At 35.2% G+C, this 17,590-nt stretch overlaps 1 protein-coding gene across 1 annotated transcript in view; it reads left to right on the top strand.

Annotated features, from left to right (window-relative positions):
* Positions 1-17,590, top strand: part of RYR2 (ryanodine receptor 2 (cardiac)) — a 509,242-nt gene that overhangs the window by 305,732 nt on the left and 185,920 nt on the right. The window contains 10 exon segments of the mRNA XM_012660153.1: positions 173-278; positions 1,950-2,093; positions 3,744-4,017; positions 6,868-6,982; positions 8,385-8,517; positions 9,679-9,782; positions 11,900-12,035; positions 12,555-12,741; positions 14,435-14,540; positions 16,475-16,595. Of these exon segments, the coding sequence (XP_012515607.1) occupies positions 173-278; positions 1,950-2,093; positions 3,744-4,017; positions 6,868-6,982; positions 8,385-8,517; positions 9,679-9,782; positions 11,900-12,035; positions 12,555-12,741; positions 14,435-14,540; positions 16,475-16,595 (1,426 nt within the window).

The raw sequence follows: 17,590 nt of genomic DNA, 5'->3' as shown, positions 1-17,590 counted from the left end.
CACTCTTGCTCAGGCTGGTCTCGAACTCCTGAGCTCAAACGATCCGCCCGCCTCGGCCTCCCAGAGTGCTGGGATTACAGGCGTGAGCCACTGCACCCGGCCTGCTTTATCATTCTTAAATTCACCTTTCTTTCTCCCTTGTTCTTCCTCTTTTTTGCTTTTTGACTTTCAGATCAATATGCTTCTCAATTTTAAGGATGACAAAAGTGAATGTCCATGTCCTGAAGAAATTCGTGACCAACTATTGGATTTCCATGAAGATTTGATGACACATTGTGGTAAGGTCTTCTTGATTAACAACTCTTACTAATTGTGTATTTTTGATTCGTATATACTAGTACAAAATTAAGTATATATGTGAGTACGTTTACAAATATACACAATACTATTTTAGGTTCATATAAGACTATTTTTTTGTGGTGAAATGGTTAACTATCCCTGTGTGGAAAGTCATGAGGGGTAGAAAAATCAGAACAGTAAAACTGAACAAAAGATAACCTAAATTCTTTCTCTCTTCCCTGTTTTCCTCAGTGGCAGGGAATGGGAAAAGGTGATGGGGACATGTGACCAGGTGCTTCTGGCAGAGAGGTTAAGTATTAGGTTGATTTGGTCAGTAGGTATAAAGTTTCAGTCACACAAAATGGTAAGTTCTAGAGATATGCTGTATGACAGCGTACCTGTAGTTAGCAATACCATATTGTGTACTTAAACTTTTGTTAAGGGGGGGTACCTCATGTTAAGTGTACTTACAATAACAACAACAAACAAACCAACAAAACCAACCAAAACCCAAACCAACCAACCAAAAACCAAAGGAGCACTAGGAAGCTTACAGGTGATGGATTTGTTGTCTATTCCTGATTGTGGTGATGCTTTCACAGGTGTATGTGCAAACTCATCAAATTGTATAAATTAAATATGTGCAGTTTTTATCTATCAATTATACCTCAATAAAGCTGTGGTTTTTTTGAAAAAATTAAGAAATTTGATTACAAATAGTTATATTTAAACCACTTGAGGAGGCCACTTTTTAGGACTGTGCTAAGAAATCCGGCCTATATCTTTTGAAATTATTGAATGCCTGTGGAAGTTTTGCATTGCATTATGTGTCAGTAGTCCAAATCCATTAAGGGAAATCTTCCCTCATTTTATTCTAAGAAATTTTAAAATGGAATTGATTAGGTGCTCTGGATGCGTAGTTCTTTATTCCTTTATGCAGTGGTGTGGATAAGTTCGGTGGTTCAATGAAAGAAAATGAAGTAGACATTTTTAAGTGAAACATACGTATATATATATATTACCAGTGATACTATTTTTATCTTATTTTAATCAAGAGAACAAAAACACCACCTTGTATATTAATTTGGTTTATGAATGAAGAACCACTAAATGACTGCCAGAAAATTGTATTTTATATATAGAGATACGGTAAATGGTAGAATTATTGCTTCAGATATAAAGCATCCCCTGGTACCTAATCATGCCTGTTCTCTTGATCTCTCAAGTTATCAAAATATCACTGACATTTTTGGAGGCAAAAGAGGAAAATAAAAGTCCAGGGACATTTAGGCAGGGCAGGACTATAGGTCTAGGCAGACAGTGTCCAAAGTCAGAGATGTTAAACAGTCTGCCCAAATAGCAGAATTGATCTTCACCCCTAAGAGAGTCTTTTTGGTCTCTGCTTAGTTCTGTATTTTGTCTTAGCTGTCAATAGCCCTGAACACACAGAAATAGGGGAAAAAGAGAAAGGAAAAGAGGCTGACAAGTGAATCTTACTTATGAGTGCTAGTAGGCAGGTTGTTTAACTCAATGCTGTCAAGTGTTTTCAAATGTTTCCAACATTGCTCTAAGTAGGAAATGAAAAAAGTTGCAAGGCATGAGAATTATTTGCCGAAATGCATTTTTTAGAATATTCTTCTTTTCTGCTTTCTCTGCTTTTTTCGTATTAGGTATTGAGCTGGATGAAGATGGATCTCTGGATGGAAATAGTGATTTAACAATTAGAGGACGTCTGCTGTCCCTGGTAGAAAAGGTGACATACTTGAAGAAGAAACAAGCAGAAAAACCAATTGAGAGTGACTCCAAGAAGTCCTGTAAGCAGTAGTAGAGGCCATTGGCAAAATTACTCAACCACTGACACTTACTCATCCTTTGAACAAACATTGTACTACCAGATAAGCCAGGGAGAATCAAATTCTTAAGTAGATGCCTATTCTTAAGTAGATGCCCCCAGGAGTAGACAGCAGTAGCAAGCTGTATTTATAGCAACAGCTTGAGAGGTAGGTAGTAGCATTATAAGGATGGATGGTAAATGGTCTCCCTAGAGAACTCAAAATTTGGATATTTAATCAGAGACTATCAAGAGAAAGTATAAAGGGAGTAATTTAGCCTTCATATCAAAATATTATGCAGTTGATTTTCAGATATCATTGCATCAAATTTAACCTTTTTCTTAAAATTGAAATAAGATATTATCTATAACTATACTTTGGTTCTGAAATATTTTCTAAAGTGTTATGCATTTCTGGTTCATCCATATCTTGTTTAACTAAGAATAACAGCTGCTACTCCTTGAAACCAAATAAGCACCTTTGGACGGTGAGTGTCTTGGGCACGCCACATGGAAAAGGTCTGAGAGACCTGTCCTATTTATTGCTTACTTCTAAGAAGACTCCATTTATTTTAAGATGCATTGCTGGTTTATTAACAGCATTTTCTGAAAATAAATAAAAATAACTCACTAAAACTTTGGCAGCTTTTTTCTAAAAAAACTAATTTACAGTGGGAAACCTTTATCCATAAAATAACTTCTAAATTTATTCTTCAGTGTCACAATCAAATTGAGTCAGATCATCCTTAAAATCAGAGTTCATAGTTTGTTATGAATCACTTTTTATTATTATCAAGTTTATGATCTCGACCTACTAAAATGATAGCATAGTTTTGAGATTTACAGAAAGATATTGGCATGCTATTTGCTTTTTGTATTTGGTTAAAATTGGTAGTTTTATTTTTCCTTAAATAATTTTTAGAAAGTGAAAATTTTAGAAAGTGCAAGTGAAACAGCTTCTTTGGAAAATGAACCAATGTATTAATGATAGGGATTAAGTACCTTGCTATGTATGAGTTGGTCACATCAATCCCACTTAATTTTGACAATTTTACTATTTATTTTAAGAAGTTTGGAAGTTTCTATTGCTTTTAAGTGTTCTACATTGCATGCTGCATCACAAGTTATGTATGAAATAACTTCACTTTAATACAACTTCACAATCAAATTATTTTGGAGACAATTTAAGTGAGAAATAGGGATTCAGATTTAAGTACAAATATAATTACATGGTTCCTGTTGCAAATGACTCAACTCATCCTTTATAAGGATATATGATGTCAGACTTCTGGGAGGAATCTAATGGGACAAAACAAAGTAAAAGTAATTGGGCACATCATATTAATTTCCATACTTTCAATTACTTATAGGTTGCAACAGTAATTTTGAAAAATGGTGCAACTTTGAAAAGGCTTAATTAATTATAAGAATGTTTTTTAAAGAAAGGTTTGTATATTTTTATCCTTGCATAATCATGTTTCAGTGAAGTTTATTTTCTTCAAAAAATATTTCTAGCCTTTTCAGTTCTGGTACAAATAGAGATACCAGTTTGGGGCTGTGGGATATGGAGTTGAAATGTCTGATTTGTCTTCTCTTATTTTCCTTTTAAAAAATATCCATAATGCCTTTGCAGCCACTCTTCAGCAGTTGATTTCTGAGACGATGGTCCGATGGGCTCAGGAGTCTGTCATTGAAGACCCTGAGTTGGTGAGGGCCATGTTTGTGTTGCTCCATCGGCAGTATGACGGCATCGGGGGTCTGGTCCGGGCTCTGCCAAAGACCTACACGATAAATGGCGTCTCTGTGGAGGATACCATCAACCTGCTGGCATCTCTGGGTCAGATTCGTTCTCTGCTGAGTGTGAGAATGGGCAAAGAAGAAGAGAAGCTTATGATTCATGGATTGGGGTAAATTATTTAACTATTACAACCCTTTGTCTTGTAGACTTTTTCTTTCTAATTTGTGATCCCCACAGTAGTACAGTAGGTACATTGATGCAAGTCTGGATTACGTGATCATTAAATTAGATTGTTTTTTCTAGAGATTATGTTTTTAAGATAAATAAGAAAGTGGATCAGTAACAAAATAATGACTGATTTTATAGCTAGATGCTAAGGTGGCATGGTACACAGCCAATATCTTAGAGTGTTTCTATTTTTTTTAATCCTTCTGTAATGTACAATCATATAGAAAAACACAGGATAATAAAAACACATTAAAATCCATGGTGGAGTGTGGGGAACATTCACCAGCAGGAAATAATAAGGGAGCTTGTCTGTATCTATTGGGCCTTGGAAAAAGAAGGGAGAAAGGAACAACTTTTCTGAGGATTGAACATCGTGAGCTTGTGCTTCCTGTGGATTTGGGCATTAAAGTTTATTCCCCATATTCAAGAGTGAGTACAAAACAAAGATATTTCAGAATATTTACTTACAGTCCCTCATTAAAAGACCTTCTAAAGTTTTTATGCTGAAGGGTATACATTATGGAAAAGAAAATGGAATTGCAAGGAAAGGATTCAGGAGTTTTATACACCAGTAGCATACATACATAAGTAGTGTACTCACTAAGATTATAGACTTCATGTAGACTCAGTCACTAAGAGTATATTGATACATATAGACATATTTATACATATGTGTCTATATATGTATAAATATAAGCAAACATTAATAAACTTACATAGTTTGGGGATGTGAAAATAAGATGAATCAAAATAATAGCAGATAAAAACTATACATATTAAGCTATATGATGCTCATAAGAAAAATACCTAAACATAAAAATGTAGAAATCTGGAATGCAGAGTGTTAAAAGTGATTAAAAGACAAATTCTCATCCAAAAAAGCTAATATAGTTATATAAATATTAGGCAAAAGAGGAGATAATAAAGATAACTTTTGCATGAATAAAATAAAACACAAAGAAATAAAACTGATCGAAGAAACTTAGGGTTGGTTCTTTGGAAAAAAACTAATGAAATAAAATACCAAGTTTTTTCTTTGACGGAACTCACAAATAATCCTGAGGGAAGAAAACAAATGTGCAGTGATACAAATTGTTTGATATCATTTCTGTACATGTAAAACTCAGAAAACAATACTTTATATTGCTTGTGGTCTTCTTAGGTATTTAAAATTATAAAAGTGGACTGACTGGAAGGTTATATTTCAAATTCATGATAATAACACTAAAAATAAATGTACTAATGGGACAAAGAGGGAAAACAGAAAAGCTCATACAAAAAGAGCAATATTATGGTCTTTACTTATAATCGCATGAGTGTGGGTCTTATTTGACTACAAATATTTAAATCTAACCTGAGGAGCCTTCTCATACGAAGTGTACTTAATTAACCAAATGAAAAGAGAGCCCTCCAGGAAATGGAGATCACTTTCTTTCTTAAATGAACACACAATGGTAATTGTGTGCCATTAAAAAGTAAATCATTCATTAACGATAAAACTCAAAATGATATTAAAAAATAAAATGCTACATTTTTGTGGTATTAGAAACATTTCACACAAAGAATGTGATTAGTGAATGACAACCTGACTGCTGGGCAGTAGAATTATAATCTATTTAATTTACCCAACATTAAAAGCAAAGGTTTTTAAATCAAAGTTACTTCATTCAAAAGGAGTTGAATTAACGAGAAAGCAAAAAGGAAAAAGGTGCCTTTGTTTACCTTAGTTTCTTCTTGCATGAAATAAGTCAGAGCTACGTTAGTCCTGAGCCCCTAAGCGTTTTTCTGAGCTATACAAACTAAAAACTTTCTTTATTAAAAAAAAAAAAAACAAGAATCATACTACTCCACTTTCTTAATGTAGCTAGAGTAAATAGAGTCGAGTATATGACTAAATGAATAGGTGAGTGATTCAATTAAAGAAATCGATTTGAAGAAAGGTTTCAATTTTCTTGTAAGCTGTGTGTTATTGTCTTGCTATAACTCTGACAAGAAAATGTTGTATAGACAAGACTCTTAGCATTGATTTATGTTAAAATAGAAATGGACAGAGCCCTTTGTTTGCAATGAGTGATACTTTGTCCTGAACACTAAGACCCTTAGAAATACCTTGACACACATTTGGCAGGAATATATAATATAATGCAGTAATGATAATATGAACATCTTAAATATCATCTGCTGCTGTCTCTTTAAATTGAGCATTCATTTTAATGGTTGAATTACTTGTGCCTGGACTTCACATGTATTCAGTTTCTCTTGGAGAATGAATATGCATCCTTTAAAGCATTTTGCCAGAATGATAATATGAATGTAACAGGGAATACTGCTGTTATTTTACATATAAATGTTGAATGTAGTTCTAAAAATAGCACATATATGAAAAACAGATACTTATATATCGAGAATTTTTATAGGAATTTTTTTTGTAATAAGCATTGTATAAGACTGATTTATGTTTTCCTACAGAAGGTTGGATACATGGTTGGATATCCACAAAATTAGGAATGATGTGTCCAAAATATATTTCATGCAAACTAGTGTTTACATATTTAGTATATTTCTTACAATTGAAAAGAATAGACACTTACATACCGATTTTGGTAGACAATCAATATTTTTGAGGACAACTCAATTACACTCATTAACTTCTGTAGCTGAACTATGATTGCTCTTACTTTTCAATTCACATAAATTATTTATAAAAGATTTATCAGAATCTCAGATAAATCATATTTAAATTTTGTTCTGAGCTCTGTGCTTTCCCCTATACCTATATTGTTTTTTCTAGGGATATAATGAATAACAAAGTGTTTTACCAGCACCCCAATCTCATGAGGGCACTGGGGATGCACGAGACCGTGATGGAGGTCATGGTGAACGTCCTTGGAGGTGGAGAGTCCAAGGTAAAGGGAGTCTTTGATCCTAGGGATTCTATTTGGTATACTGTCCTGGAGTACATGGATTGCCGGTTCTGAATGAGAATTTCTTCAATCCTTAGGAAGACTGTTTTTTAAAGAACAATTTTTGAAAAAAACACACAAACCTTAGAAAGTTGGATGTGCTACTAGTTTTTTTCCCCCTTGATATTGATAAAAGTTTCTGCCTTATGTAATTTGTTGTCTCCTAAATTATTCTCACTTAGGGGATATTTAGAAACTTTAAAAGTTACTATATATATCAATTTATTTTAAAATTTTGAATTATAAGTCACATCCCCATCACATTACAAGCCCACAACACAAGCATGTTCTTCAGACTGAGCCATTTCTCATGATGATTCAGACAATGGTTGGTTTCACCAAATTTCTGATCAGGTCAAGATTTGATGATGATGCTCTGGAATGTATTTGTCATAAGACTCTACATTGAACTTTTAAGTGACCACAATTTTAAATAAAATTTCTTGAAAAATGAAATTGTAAAATAGTATAATAAACAGCTTCATATAAATCAGTATAATTTCATAACCTCTGATATGCAAAATATTTCTATATTTTAAATCTTAAGATGTATTTTTCACAATATAGAAATTTCACAATATAGAAATCTATATTTCCCATGTTTAATCTGTCCACCAGTTAGATGGACTTATAAAGATGTTTATAATATACAGTATTCTGTTCAGGAAGGACTCCAGAGAGCATCTGGGATATCCTGTGACAAGATTTGGCCCTCCAGGGAGATGTGTTTGGTGGGGCCAACCAGTCAGGCCTTCTAATCTGGGGACTCATCTCAGCAGATACAAATCAGGGTGGTTGTAAATCCCTGGAATTTCAGTAGTAGTAGCAGCAGTAATAATAATAGTCATAATAATCATAATAATAATACTGATAAGAACACCTTACTATGTGGTACCAAGTCCTGAACTATATATTTTTCAGAAATTATCTCAATGAATCTTCTCCCTCCCTTGCCTAAAGTATTTTTATGCATATTACATTAATAGAACAGAACCGAAGAGATTGCATAATTTCCCCAAGAAAGCACAGCTTCTGGTGGTAGTCAGGAATCGCAACTGAGTCTGCCTGATTCCTAACCCAGGCTTATGCCACCTTTGACTTTAGGGCTATAAGTTAATTCCAGATGCCACCCATTGATGGTAATGAGGTTTCTGAGTTAGTGTTAGGCTTGATTTTCAGTGGTTCAAGGGTGAATCAGCATCTACACATTTGAAGGTCTTCAGTATCTGAAGTTTGGCACACATGGGCACACATGGATTGACAATGTGATTAAGACCTCAACTTCTGAACTCTATTTTCTAAAGACTGTTTGCTTTCCCAAGCTAACTAAATTCTGTGTGTGTAGGAAATCACCTTTCCGAAGATGGTGGCCAACTGTTGCCGTTTTCTCTGTTACTTTTGTCGTATAAGTCGGCAGAATCAAAAAGCTATGTTTGATCACCTCAGTTATTTACTGGAAAACAGCAGTGTTGGTCTTGGTAAGTAAATCTATGACTTTTGTATAATCTTGAAGATTAAATAATATATATATTACATTTAAAAATTAAACTTTTAGTTAAAAAAATTGGCAAAGGATGTGAATAGACATTTCTCAAAAGAAGACATACAAATGGCCGACAGGTATATGGAAAAATGCTCAACATCACTAATCATCAGCAAAATGCAAATCGAAACCACAATGAGCTATCACCTCACACCTTTTGGAATTTCTATTATCAAAAACACAAGTGTTGGCAAGGGTGTGGAGAAAAGGGAACCCTTACACACTGTTGATGGGAATGTAAATTAGTACAGCCCTTTTGGAAAACAATAAGGAGGTTCCTCAAAAAAATTAAAAATAGAACTGCCATGTGATTCAACAATTTTACTTCTAGGTATATAGTGAAAGGAAATGAAATAAGTATGTCAAAGAGATATCTACACTCTCCTATTCATTGAATCTTTATTAACAATGGTTACGATATGGAATTGACAGAAAAATGTGATATGTATACACAATGGAATACTATTCAAACTTAAAAAAGAAGAAAATCTTGTCATTTACAACAACATGGATGAACCTGGAGGACATTATATTAAGTGAAATAAGCCATGCATGGAAAGACAAATACCACATAATCTCACTTTTATGTGAAATCTAAAACAGTTGAACTCACAGAAGCAGAGAATAGAATCATGGTTACCAGGGGCTGGGAGGAAGGGGCTGGGGAGATGTTGGTCCCAGGATACAAAATTTCAGTTAAATAGGAGAAATAAGGTCAAGAGACCTATTGTACAACATGGTGACCACAGTTAATACCAATGTGTTTTATTCTTGAAAATCACTGAGAATAGATTCTGAGTGTTCTCACCAGAAAAAATGAGAAATATGTGAGATAATGCATATGTTGATTAGCTCAATTGAGTCATTCTACAATGTATACATCTTTCAAAACATCATATTGTATATGATAAATACATACAATTTTTGTCAATTAAAGATAAATACTTTTTTCAAAAAATTAAACTTTGAATCAATTTATATTTGTATAATATGTATGATATTTAGAAATTAAATTTCAAGAGTTAATGTATTTTTATATGGAATCCATAGTTACAACACAATTCAGCTTTTATTTCAACTTCATTTGAATTAACAGCCTCGCCAGCTATGAGAGGTTCAACACCACTGGACGTGGCAGCAGCCTCAGTGATGGATAACAATGAACTCGCCTTAGCTTTGCGCGAGCCAGATCTGGAAAAGGTGAGTGACATTCCTGCCTCATGTGTTTGTGTGAATTATGCTTGTTCATAGTTCTTGCTCAGTTTGTTTAAATATAAATAACTATATCATAGTGATATTAGAATTACAGTGTATTATAATTGACATTATACATTTTATAATATGTTAAATATTACATTATGCATCATTCTTCTATATTGTATATGATGTTGTGGTTAGAAGTTATGAAGAACAAGAAGTTTGAGATAAGGCATTTCCTCTGATCACAAGCATTTTTCTGTAGAACAGGAATCAACCTACTGTTTCTGTATGCTTGTATGTTTTTGTCTTTTCATGATTTCTGCTGTTACTTTTGCTTTAATTCTGCAATTTCAGTTTCTTGAAAGGTTGTTTTAACATCTAATCTGTACATTTTGTGTCATATATACATATATCCCAGCGCAAGGCATCAGTGATATACTAAGGCCATGTGCTGTAAGCATATTAAGCCACAAATACATATGCACTGCTTATAACAGTTTTATTCATCATAGCCAAAAACTGAAAGCAGCTCAAATATCCATCAACGTATGAATTGAGAAACAAAACTGTGGTATACCCGCATAGAGTGGAACGTTATTCAGCAATGAAAAAGAATGAAATACTGACATATGCTACAATGCGAATGAATCTCAGAAATCACTATGCTAAGTGAAAGAAGTCAGGCACAGAAAGATATATGCTATATGATTACATGGGTAAATGTTCTAGAAAAGATAAGCTGATTTATAGTGAGAGACAACAGATTGTCTGGAACTAAGTGTGAAGGGAGAAAGGGACTGCTGAGGCCACAGTGGATCTTTGAGGAGTGATAAAAATGTTCTGCATTTGGATTTGGTGCATTTTTACAGTTGTATACATTTCTCAAAGCTCCTTGAATTTATATTTGAAATAGATTGTTGTACATCAGTTATACCTCTATATAGTTGATATAAACATTTTTAGCTGTATTATTTATTTTTAAAACTCATTTAACTTGAGGTGCATGTAACTCAGTTTGATCAGTCGTCCCTCTAACAGCCTTATTTCCATTGATAATGACTTCTTTAGGGATTTCTTTTAAAACTGAATCTCTTATGAAATATTGTAGAGGACCAACATTCATATAAAACAAAATATTTTAAAAGGTAAAGCTGGGCAGAAATATATAATGTGCTAACTTCAACAATGCTGAAAAGTGAGTAGTAGTATCACAAATTTTGCAGTTACTGAAACTTTGGCTCAAAAAGTATAAGTAACTGTCTCAAAATGATGCAGCCAATAAGAATAAGTAGGTCTGATTTGAGCCAAGGCTGTTTGAATCTAAGCTTAGGTTTTCTTTCTTTCTCTATGTGTCTTCTCACACCTGCTCCCCCATTAAATATATCATTTTGGAAATAATTTACCTCTTTAAAATATCTTTGCATCTCAGACTGGGTGAGTAGCTCAAACCTATAATCCCAGCTCTTTGGGAAGCTGAAGCAGGAAGATCACTTGAGGCCAGGAGTTCAAGACCAGCTGGGACAACATAATGAGACCCTATCGCCACACACACACACACAAAAATTAGCTGGGTGTGGTGGCATGCACATATGTTCTAAGCAACTCAGGAGGCTGATGCAGGAGGCTTGCTTGAGCCCAGGAATTTGAGGTTACAGTAAGCTGTGATTGTGCCACTGAACTCCAGCCTGGGCATCAGAGTGAGACCCTGTCTCAAAAAAAAAAAAAAAAAAAGCTTTGCATCTCAGATTAGATCCTTTAGTGTCTCTCTCAGATGGATCCTGCTACATTGGGCTAGAGGTCATTTTTGAAGTTTATCAAATATTGTGACTTTTGTAAGTCAGTGTCTCAAATGATATAAAATTCAGGCATATTTTTCTTTCATAGGGTTTATTCATAAATATTTTATTATGATGACACTGATTACAATATTTTAAATATATCTTAATTCTAAGGTTTTACTAAAGGGAGTTCAGTGGATAATCATGAAATTAAAAGGAATTGGCAAAATTGCATTTGTTTTGAACCATCCTTTGAGGATATCATTTACCATACCTAGTGTAAGCGTTTAATGACTTTTCATCCAAGGAATAAGACTTTGCCAATCATCCTGTTTGTAGGTAGTTCGTTATTTGGCTGGTTGTGGACTGCAGAGTTGCCAGATGCTGGTGTCTAAAGGCTATCCAGACATTGGGTGGAATCCAGTTGAAGGAGAGAGATATCTTGACTTTCTCAGATTTGCTGTCTTCTGTAACGGTAGGAACTGATTGCTTGAGTTCTTTTTGGGTTATTATTAAAACTGCATAAAAATCGATACACATAATAAGGATTCGTTCCCACATTTTGATGAAGGAACATGAATATTATTAAAAGATTACATCTTTTATAATCGATAGGGCTTTTTCACTGTAATAGTTTATTATACGTTTGTTTTGATAGTACTTTATAATTTAAAATCTTTAAGTGCCTGAATTCTTATAAATTTTTTAATTGGATTCTAATAATAGTTGGGATTATGACATTTCCATTAACAAGTTAATGAGAATGAGTAGTTCATGCCTCTATAATGTTTTACTTTGAAAATTTTAAGTACCAGAAAATGCTACTGCATCTGGCATACATAAAACTAGTAATTTGGATTAAATTTTGGCTTTACTAGTATGTCCTTGGGTTTCAGTTATTTTTTTAAATTAGAAATTGTTAGTATAACATCTATTTCCTCAGAATGTCTGTATGATATTCCGTGTTTACGTTATCTTCCCCATTTGACCTTAGGGGAGAGTGTGGAAGAAAACGCAAATGTCGTGGTGAGATTGCTCATCCGGAGGCCCGAGTGTTTCGGTCCTGCTTTGAGAGGGGAAGGTGGGAATGGTCTCCTTGCAGCCATGGAAGAAGCCATAAAAATAGCCGAGGATCCTTCCCGAGATGGTCCCTCACCAAATGGTGGATCCAGTAAAACACCGTAGGTCTAATATCATACACACCGTCTCGTGTGACTTATGCTACTTGACTTGAAATTTTACAAAACATATTTTGCTTTCTGTGAACTCTAATATAACTTGTGGTACTAAAGATTTCTCCCCTTGAAAACAGAATACCTTAGACTTGGAAGAATGGATGGAATTTGCTGCTGGAATAGCATTAAAATGACAGAGAGAGAGCTGAGGAAGATGGTATCGATTTAGCAGAGAGAAATTTAGGTTGTAGAAGATGCATTTTGTGGATTTTCCCAGGGGAATTAGGGCAAAGTGGGTTGTTACAAATGCTGGGAGGTGAGCCTTTGGACGTGAACTGGAGTTTAGTGGGAAGTTAGAATGCGTTTTTATGATAATAGAGAGAAAGAGACCTTTAGCAAGAGAGTAGGGGACTTGGCTAAACTGGTATGTTTTGGTAAAGTAAAGATGTCTGTGTGAGGAGTAGAATGATTGGTGAAGATACAGGAGAGAGATGGGGAGACAGTCACTATCTTACATTTCTCCATCGTGTATGTTGTTAATACCAGATCCCCGTAATGGACATAGTCGATCCAGGCATGTTGTTTATCTGTGGCTTCATGGTTTTTTTATCTGTGGAGATAAATGTCCTTCACAGGGGTTATGCATCATACTGCTAGTGTCTCTGGTAAAAATATAATGTGGGGCCTTTACTGGGGGCAAATTTTCGAGCAAAAAGTAGTAGAGTCCATGCAGTCCTGCAAACCCTCGTTCTTTCACGTATAGACTTGGTGTCAATGTTCTCTTTACACCACAGCTAGATTTCCGGACTGGGAGCATTGCAAGAGCAAGAACAAGCGCTCCCTGTCACACACACACCATGTGACATGTTTATCAGTTAGCCGTAGAGGAACCAGGGAGCCTCGAGTTTCTCTCAGTCATAGAAAATGTATCCAGAGATCTCTGTTGCAGGACCACACTAGTGAGTGTGCACCCAAGGGCCCTGGGAACAGCCTTACATGCCCAAGAATGAGGTTGTCTGACAAGGCCTTGCTGTCACTCTGCAGATGGCTGTATCCAGCTGAGGCAGCTGTCTGCCAAGTTACCAAGGAGGAAGGACGTGAGCCTCCAGGGTTACCCAGATTTGTCACTCGTCAGCAAGATTATAAATATTTATGTTTTTGTTACAGAGATGGGGAGGGAGCCATGTTGGATTATTTGGTGGGAGCTTGGGGGGAGGTAGGTAGTTGGTATAGCGGTAGGTGAGGAAGTGCAATAACATTTATAAAGTACTTGCTCTGGGCAAAGCACTGCATTGGGTGCCTTACATGTGCTATCTTGTATGATATGTTTGTCACGCTTTCTCTACATGTGTGCTATTTCCAAAAGTTGTTTAAACATAACAGTCCCTCCATCAGTAATTTGCTTTGTTAATATGCTCTTTGCCACTAGAAAAAGGAGCAGAATGCATCCAATTAGCAATTCCTCTTTTTCCCTTTTGTAGGAATCTTAATACTAAATACCAGAATCTCAGATCTGATCTTTAATCCATTGTTATTTTCCTTTAAAAATGCAAGCTGTAAGTTTAAAACATATGTGAAAAATATCAGAAGAAAAAGAATGTTTAACCTTGTGGTCCCTTTTGTTCTGAGAGATATGTAATAACTGTGAAATGTCAATTACCCCATTTGCTTTCTATTTCTTTTGAAACATCCATGAAAGTGACACAGAAGAGGAGGAAGATGACACTATCCACATGGGGAACGCAATCATGACCTTTTATGCAGCTCTGATCGACCTCTTAGGACGCTGTGCTCCTGAGATGCACGTGAGTGCTTTGGGACTCAGGAGCTTCTGTAGCTGGAAAAGCTCACAGCGGCGTCCAAAACCAATAATCTTCATGCTCCATTAGAAATAATAGCTGCAGTCTAATTGCTGAACAAATGTTTGTTTAGTTGGAAATATCTTGTTGGTTGTAAAAATTAGTAAGGAGATTTCAGTACAAGGCATTAATAGAATACTTAGGTACTCATATATCTCTAAAACTCATATAGCCTCCCCTCATTTTAAGAAGAAAATAACATATCTTCTCTACACAATTTCTTCTCCTATTGGAGTACATACAGAAAGCAACCACTCGGCCGAAAAGTCATTTTCTTTTGTACAATATTAGCTCTATGTATTTGCCACTGATTTAGGGGTCAGTGAGGGGGGGTAGTGATGGATGCAGGGAGAATAAGAGCTCTTCAGACCGTGTAGATTAGTGTTCTCTAAAACTTTTTGACCGAAATGAATTAAAGTTTCATGGAATAATACTTTTTTACCCCACAGTACATTCTGATACTTTCTTCTGCATTTTATTCTAGTTGATGCTGTGTTGTTCTGTTACATTTATTTAAGAAATCCTAGTGAGGGCCCATCAAATTAGCTTCAGGACTTTTTAATGAGACACAAACCCAGAGTTTGAAACACATTGACTGGTGCTAGTGTAGAAGGGTTAAGAACTACAAGTACATTTCTAAACTGGGGTGCGCATGAAGCCAGAGGGCTTTTCTTATAGAACACCCCTTTCTCCCTGCCCTTAGTATCCGTGTTTGTTTTGATTTGGTTTAGTTTTTGTGGGCTCTTTCTTTTATACCCATAGGTTAAAACTTACTTGCTATACTCTTTTTTTGTGTGAACAGAGAGGAATCACAGAATGGAGAAATGTTAGCATGATAGAAAACTAACTTAGAGACTGATTTTTGAAAAAACTTAATCTTTGCTGCTAACAAGATTTTTTTTATCTTAGCACTATAAATGGGAGCAGATTATCAAACATTTGTCTGCTGGAGGTGATTGCAGACAAAGAGAAAGCTTGCTTACAGCATTTGTTCTTTTTCCCATCTCAGTGAAAAGATCAGGAAAACAAAGAGAAATACTAATAGAAGTTTTCATTCTATTAAGAGGAGGAGTTAAGTGGATTAACAAGGGACTAACCTTGGTATTTCTGAAATTTATTCATCTTTGCAAGTATTAGTTGAGGTCTCCTAGGCATCAGAAATTGTGTTTGAGTTTCACACCCTGAAGGTGATGGAGGAACTGGATGCCCATCCTGGTCTGACTGCAGGCAGAGAATTGTTCAGAGTCAGTTCAGAGAATCGCAGAGATTCTTGACTCCATCTTGATCCACAGTCATCGTGGGGACTTTATTAGCCTGTTTCAGTCTAAAAGAACTGTGAGGGTTTGTGTTCACCATTTCTTCCACATTGCAAATCTAGCCTTGGGAGAAATCAGGGTGGAATATAGCTGGATATGCAGTTAATTGCTCATCACAAAGCAAGAAAGAAGCTAAATCTGTCATCAATATTAGTATACGTTCAGGGCACAAAGATAATCATTTTTCCTTTGTATAATATGATTGCTCATGTTATAGATAGGTATTTATATGTAATTTGGGGAGAGGTGTGAACATTCATAAACCCATCAGATTCTCAATATATCTTAACACCCCAAAGAGGTTAAAAACTGATACGCTTATAGATAAACCAACTGGCCTAGACTGTAGTATATATAATTTGGTGTATGCTGAAGTCAGTGAAAACTGTGTGGGCAGGTAGGCCTGATACAATAGTCATCTCTGAGAGAGGACTAATTTTATATTTATATGTAACAGAAAATTATTTTGGATTTGGATTCCTGTGCTTCAGATTTCCTAGATAGAATTATAACATCGATTGCAGAAAGCGATTCTAATGTTCTTTTAATTTTCTTCCTGTGTAGTTGATTCATGCTGGTAAGGGGGAAGCCATCAGAATCAGGTCTATTTTGAGATCTCTAATTCCACTGGGAGATTTGGTGGGAGTAATCAGCATCGCTTTTCAGATGCCCACGATAGCCAAAGGTAAGGCCAGCTTCTGTTCCTCGTAATTCAGTAGGACGTTGAATGACATGATGTTCTAAATAATGTTACCAGCACTCACCTACTTCCCTCCTCACTCCCCGAAGTGTGGCTATACTACTTAATTTTCTTTAAAAGAATAAAGAACTGTAAAGTATGTTATTTTATAAAATCTTTTTTATTCTCATTGTTTTTAAAGAGCAGTCTCTGCATTGAGACTTTAATTTTCTTTTACATGACATTGCACACAGTTTCCAGAGAAGAAGAGATATGCACCTCCACTGTCTTCGGTCATGGCCCTGCTGTGTGTTCCTTGGTGCCCATTCACCTCTATCATTCTTGACCTCAGTGCCTTAATTCACACATTTTGATAGTTTCATTGTCACTTTCTTGCAGTGCTTTTGTTTTCAAAGCGGTAATAATAGCTTTTGAATTAGATTTAAACATTGCCTTTGTGGTGAAAGAAGTCTTTTTTTTCAAAACAAAGGATAAAATATTTAAAAAGATTGAAGGAATTATCAAAGATAACTAAAAGAGATATTAGATCCCAAATTATACATTGTTTTTACTTTTTCAAATTTCAGTATTTTTCAGTTTTCAGTACTTTATTGGAGATTTATACATAAATCACTTTTATATAAACTTCTAACTTTAGAATAAAAACATAATTAGGTTAGGAAGTACATGCTCTATATAATTCTTATCTTTCATTAATTATGTCCCAGAGAAGGCAGGCTATTCTAGCTCAAATCTAGAATGAAGGGAATCACTATATACCTGAAGGTAGCTCACCCTGCTTGTCAGTGATATGATTAGGAGAAAGTACAGTGTCATGTGTGCTAACCTGATAACCCTAAGTCCATAAGGTGACAAAACTGCCATAATAATTGAACACTCACTATGATTTTAGGGAAAGCTGGAAATTAAAACTGTCCCTTACCTATGTCGTCCACACCTGAGTCAGTTTCTTTTCCTTATGCATCTACAGCTCACCGTTG

Source organism: Propithecus coquereli, unplaced genomic scaffold (genome assembly GCF_000956105.1).
Source record: "Propithecus coquereli isolate 6110/MARCELLA unplaced genomic scaffold, Pcoq_1.0 Scaffold66, whole genome shotgun sequence".
In the NCBI taxonomy this organism is placed as follows: Eukaryota; Metazoa; Chordata; class Mammalia; order Primates; family Indriidae; genus Propithecus; species Propithecus coquereli.
This window is presented reverse-complemented; position numbering and strand designations above follow the sequence as displayed.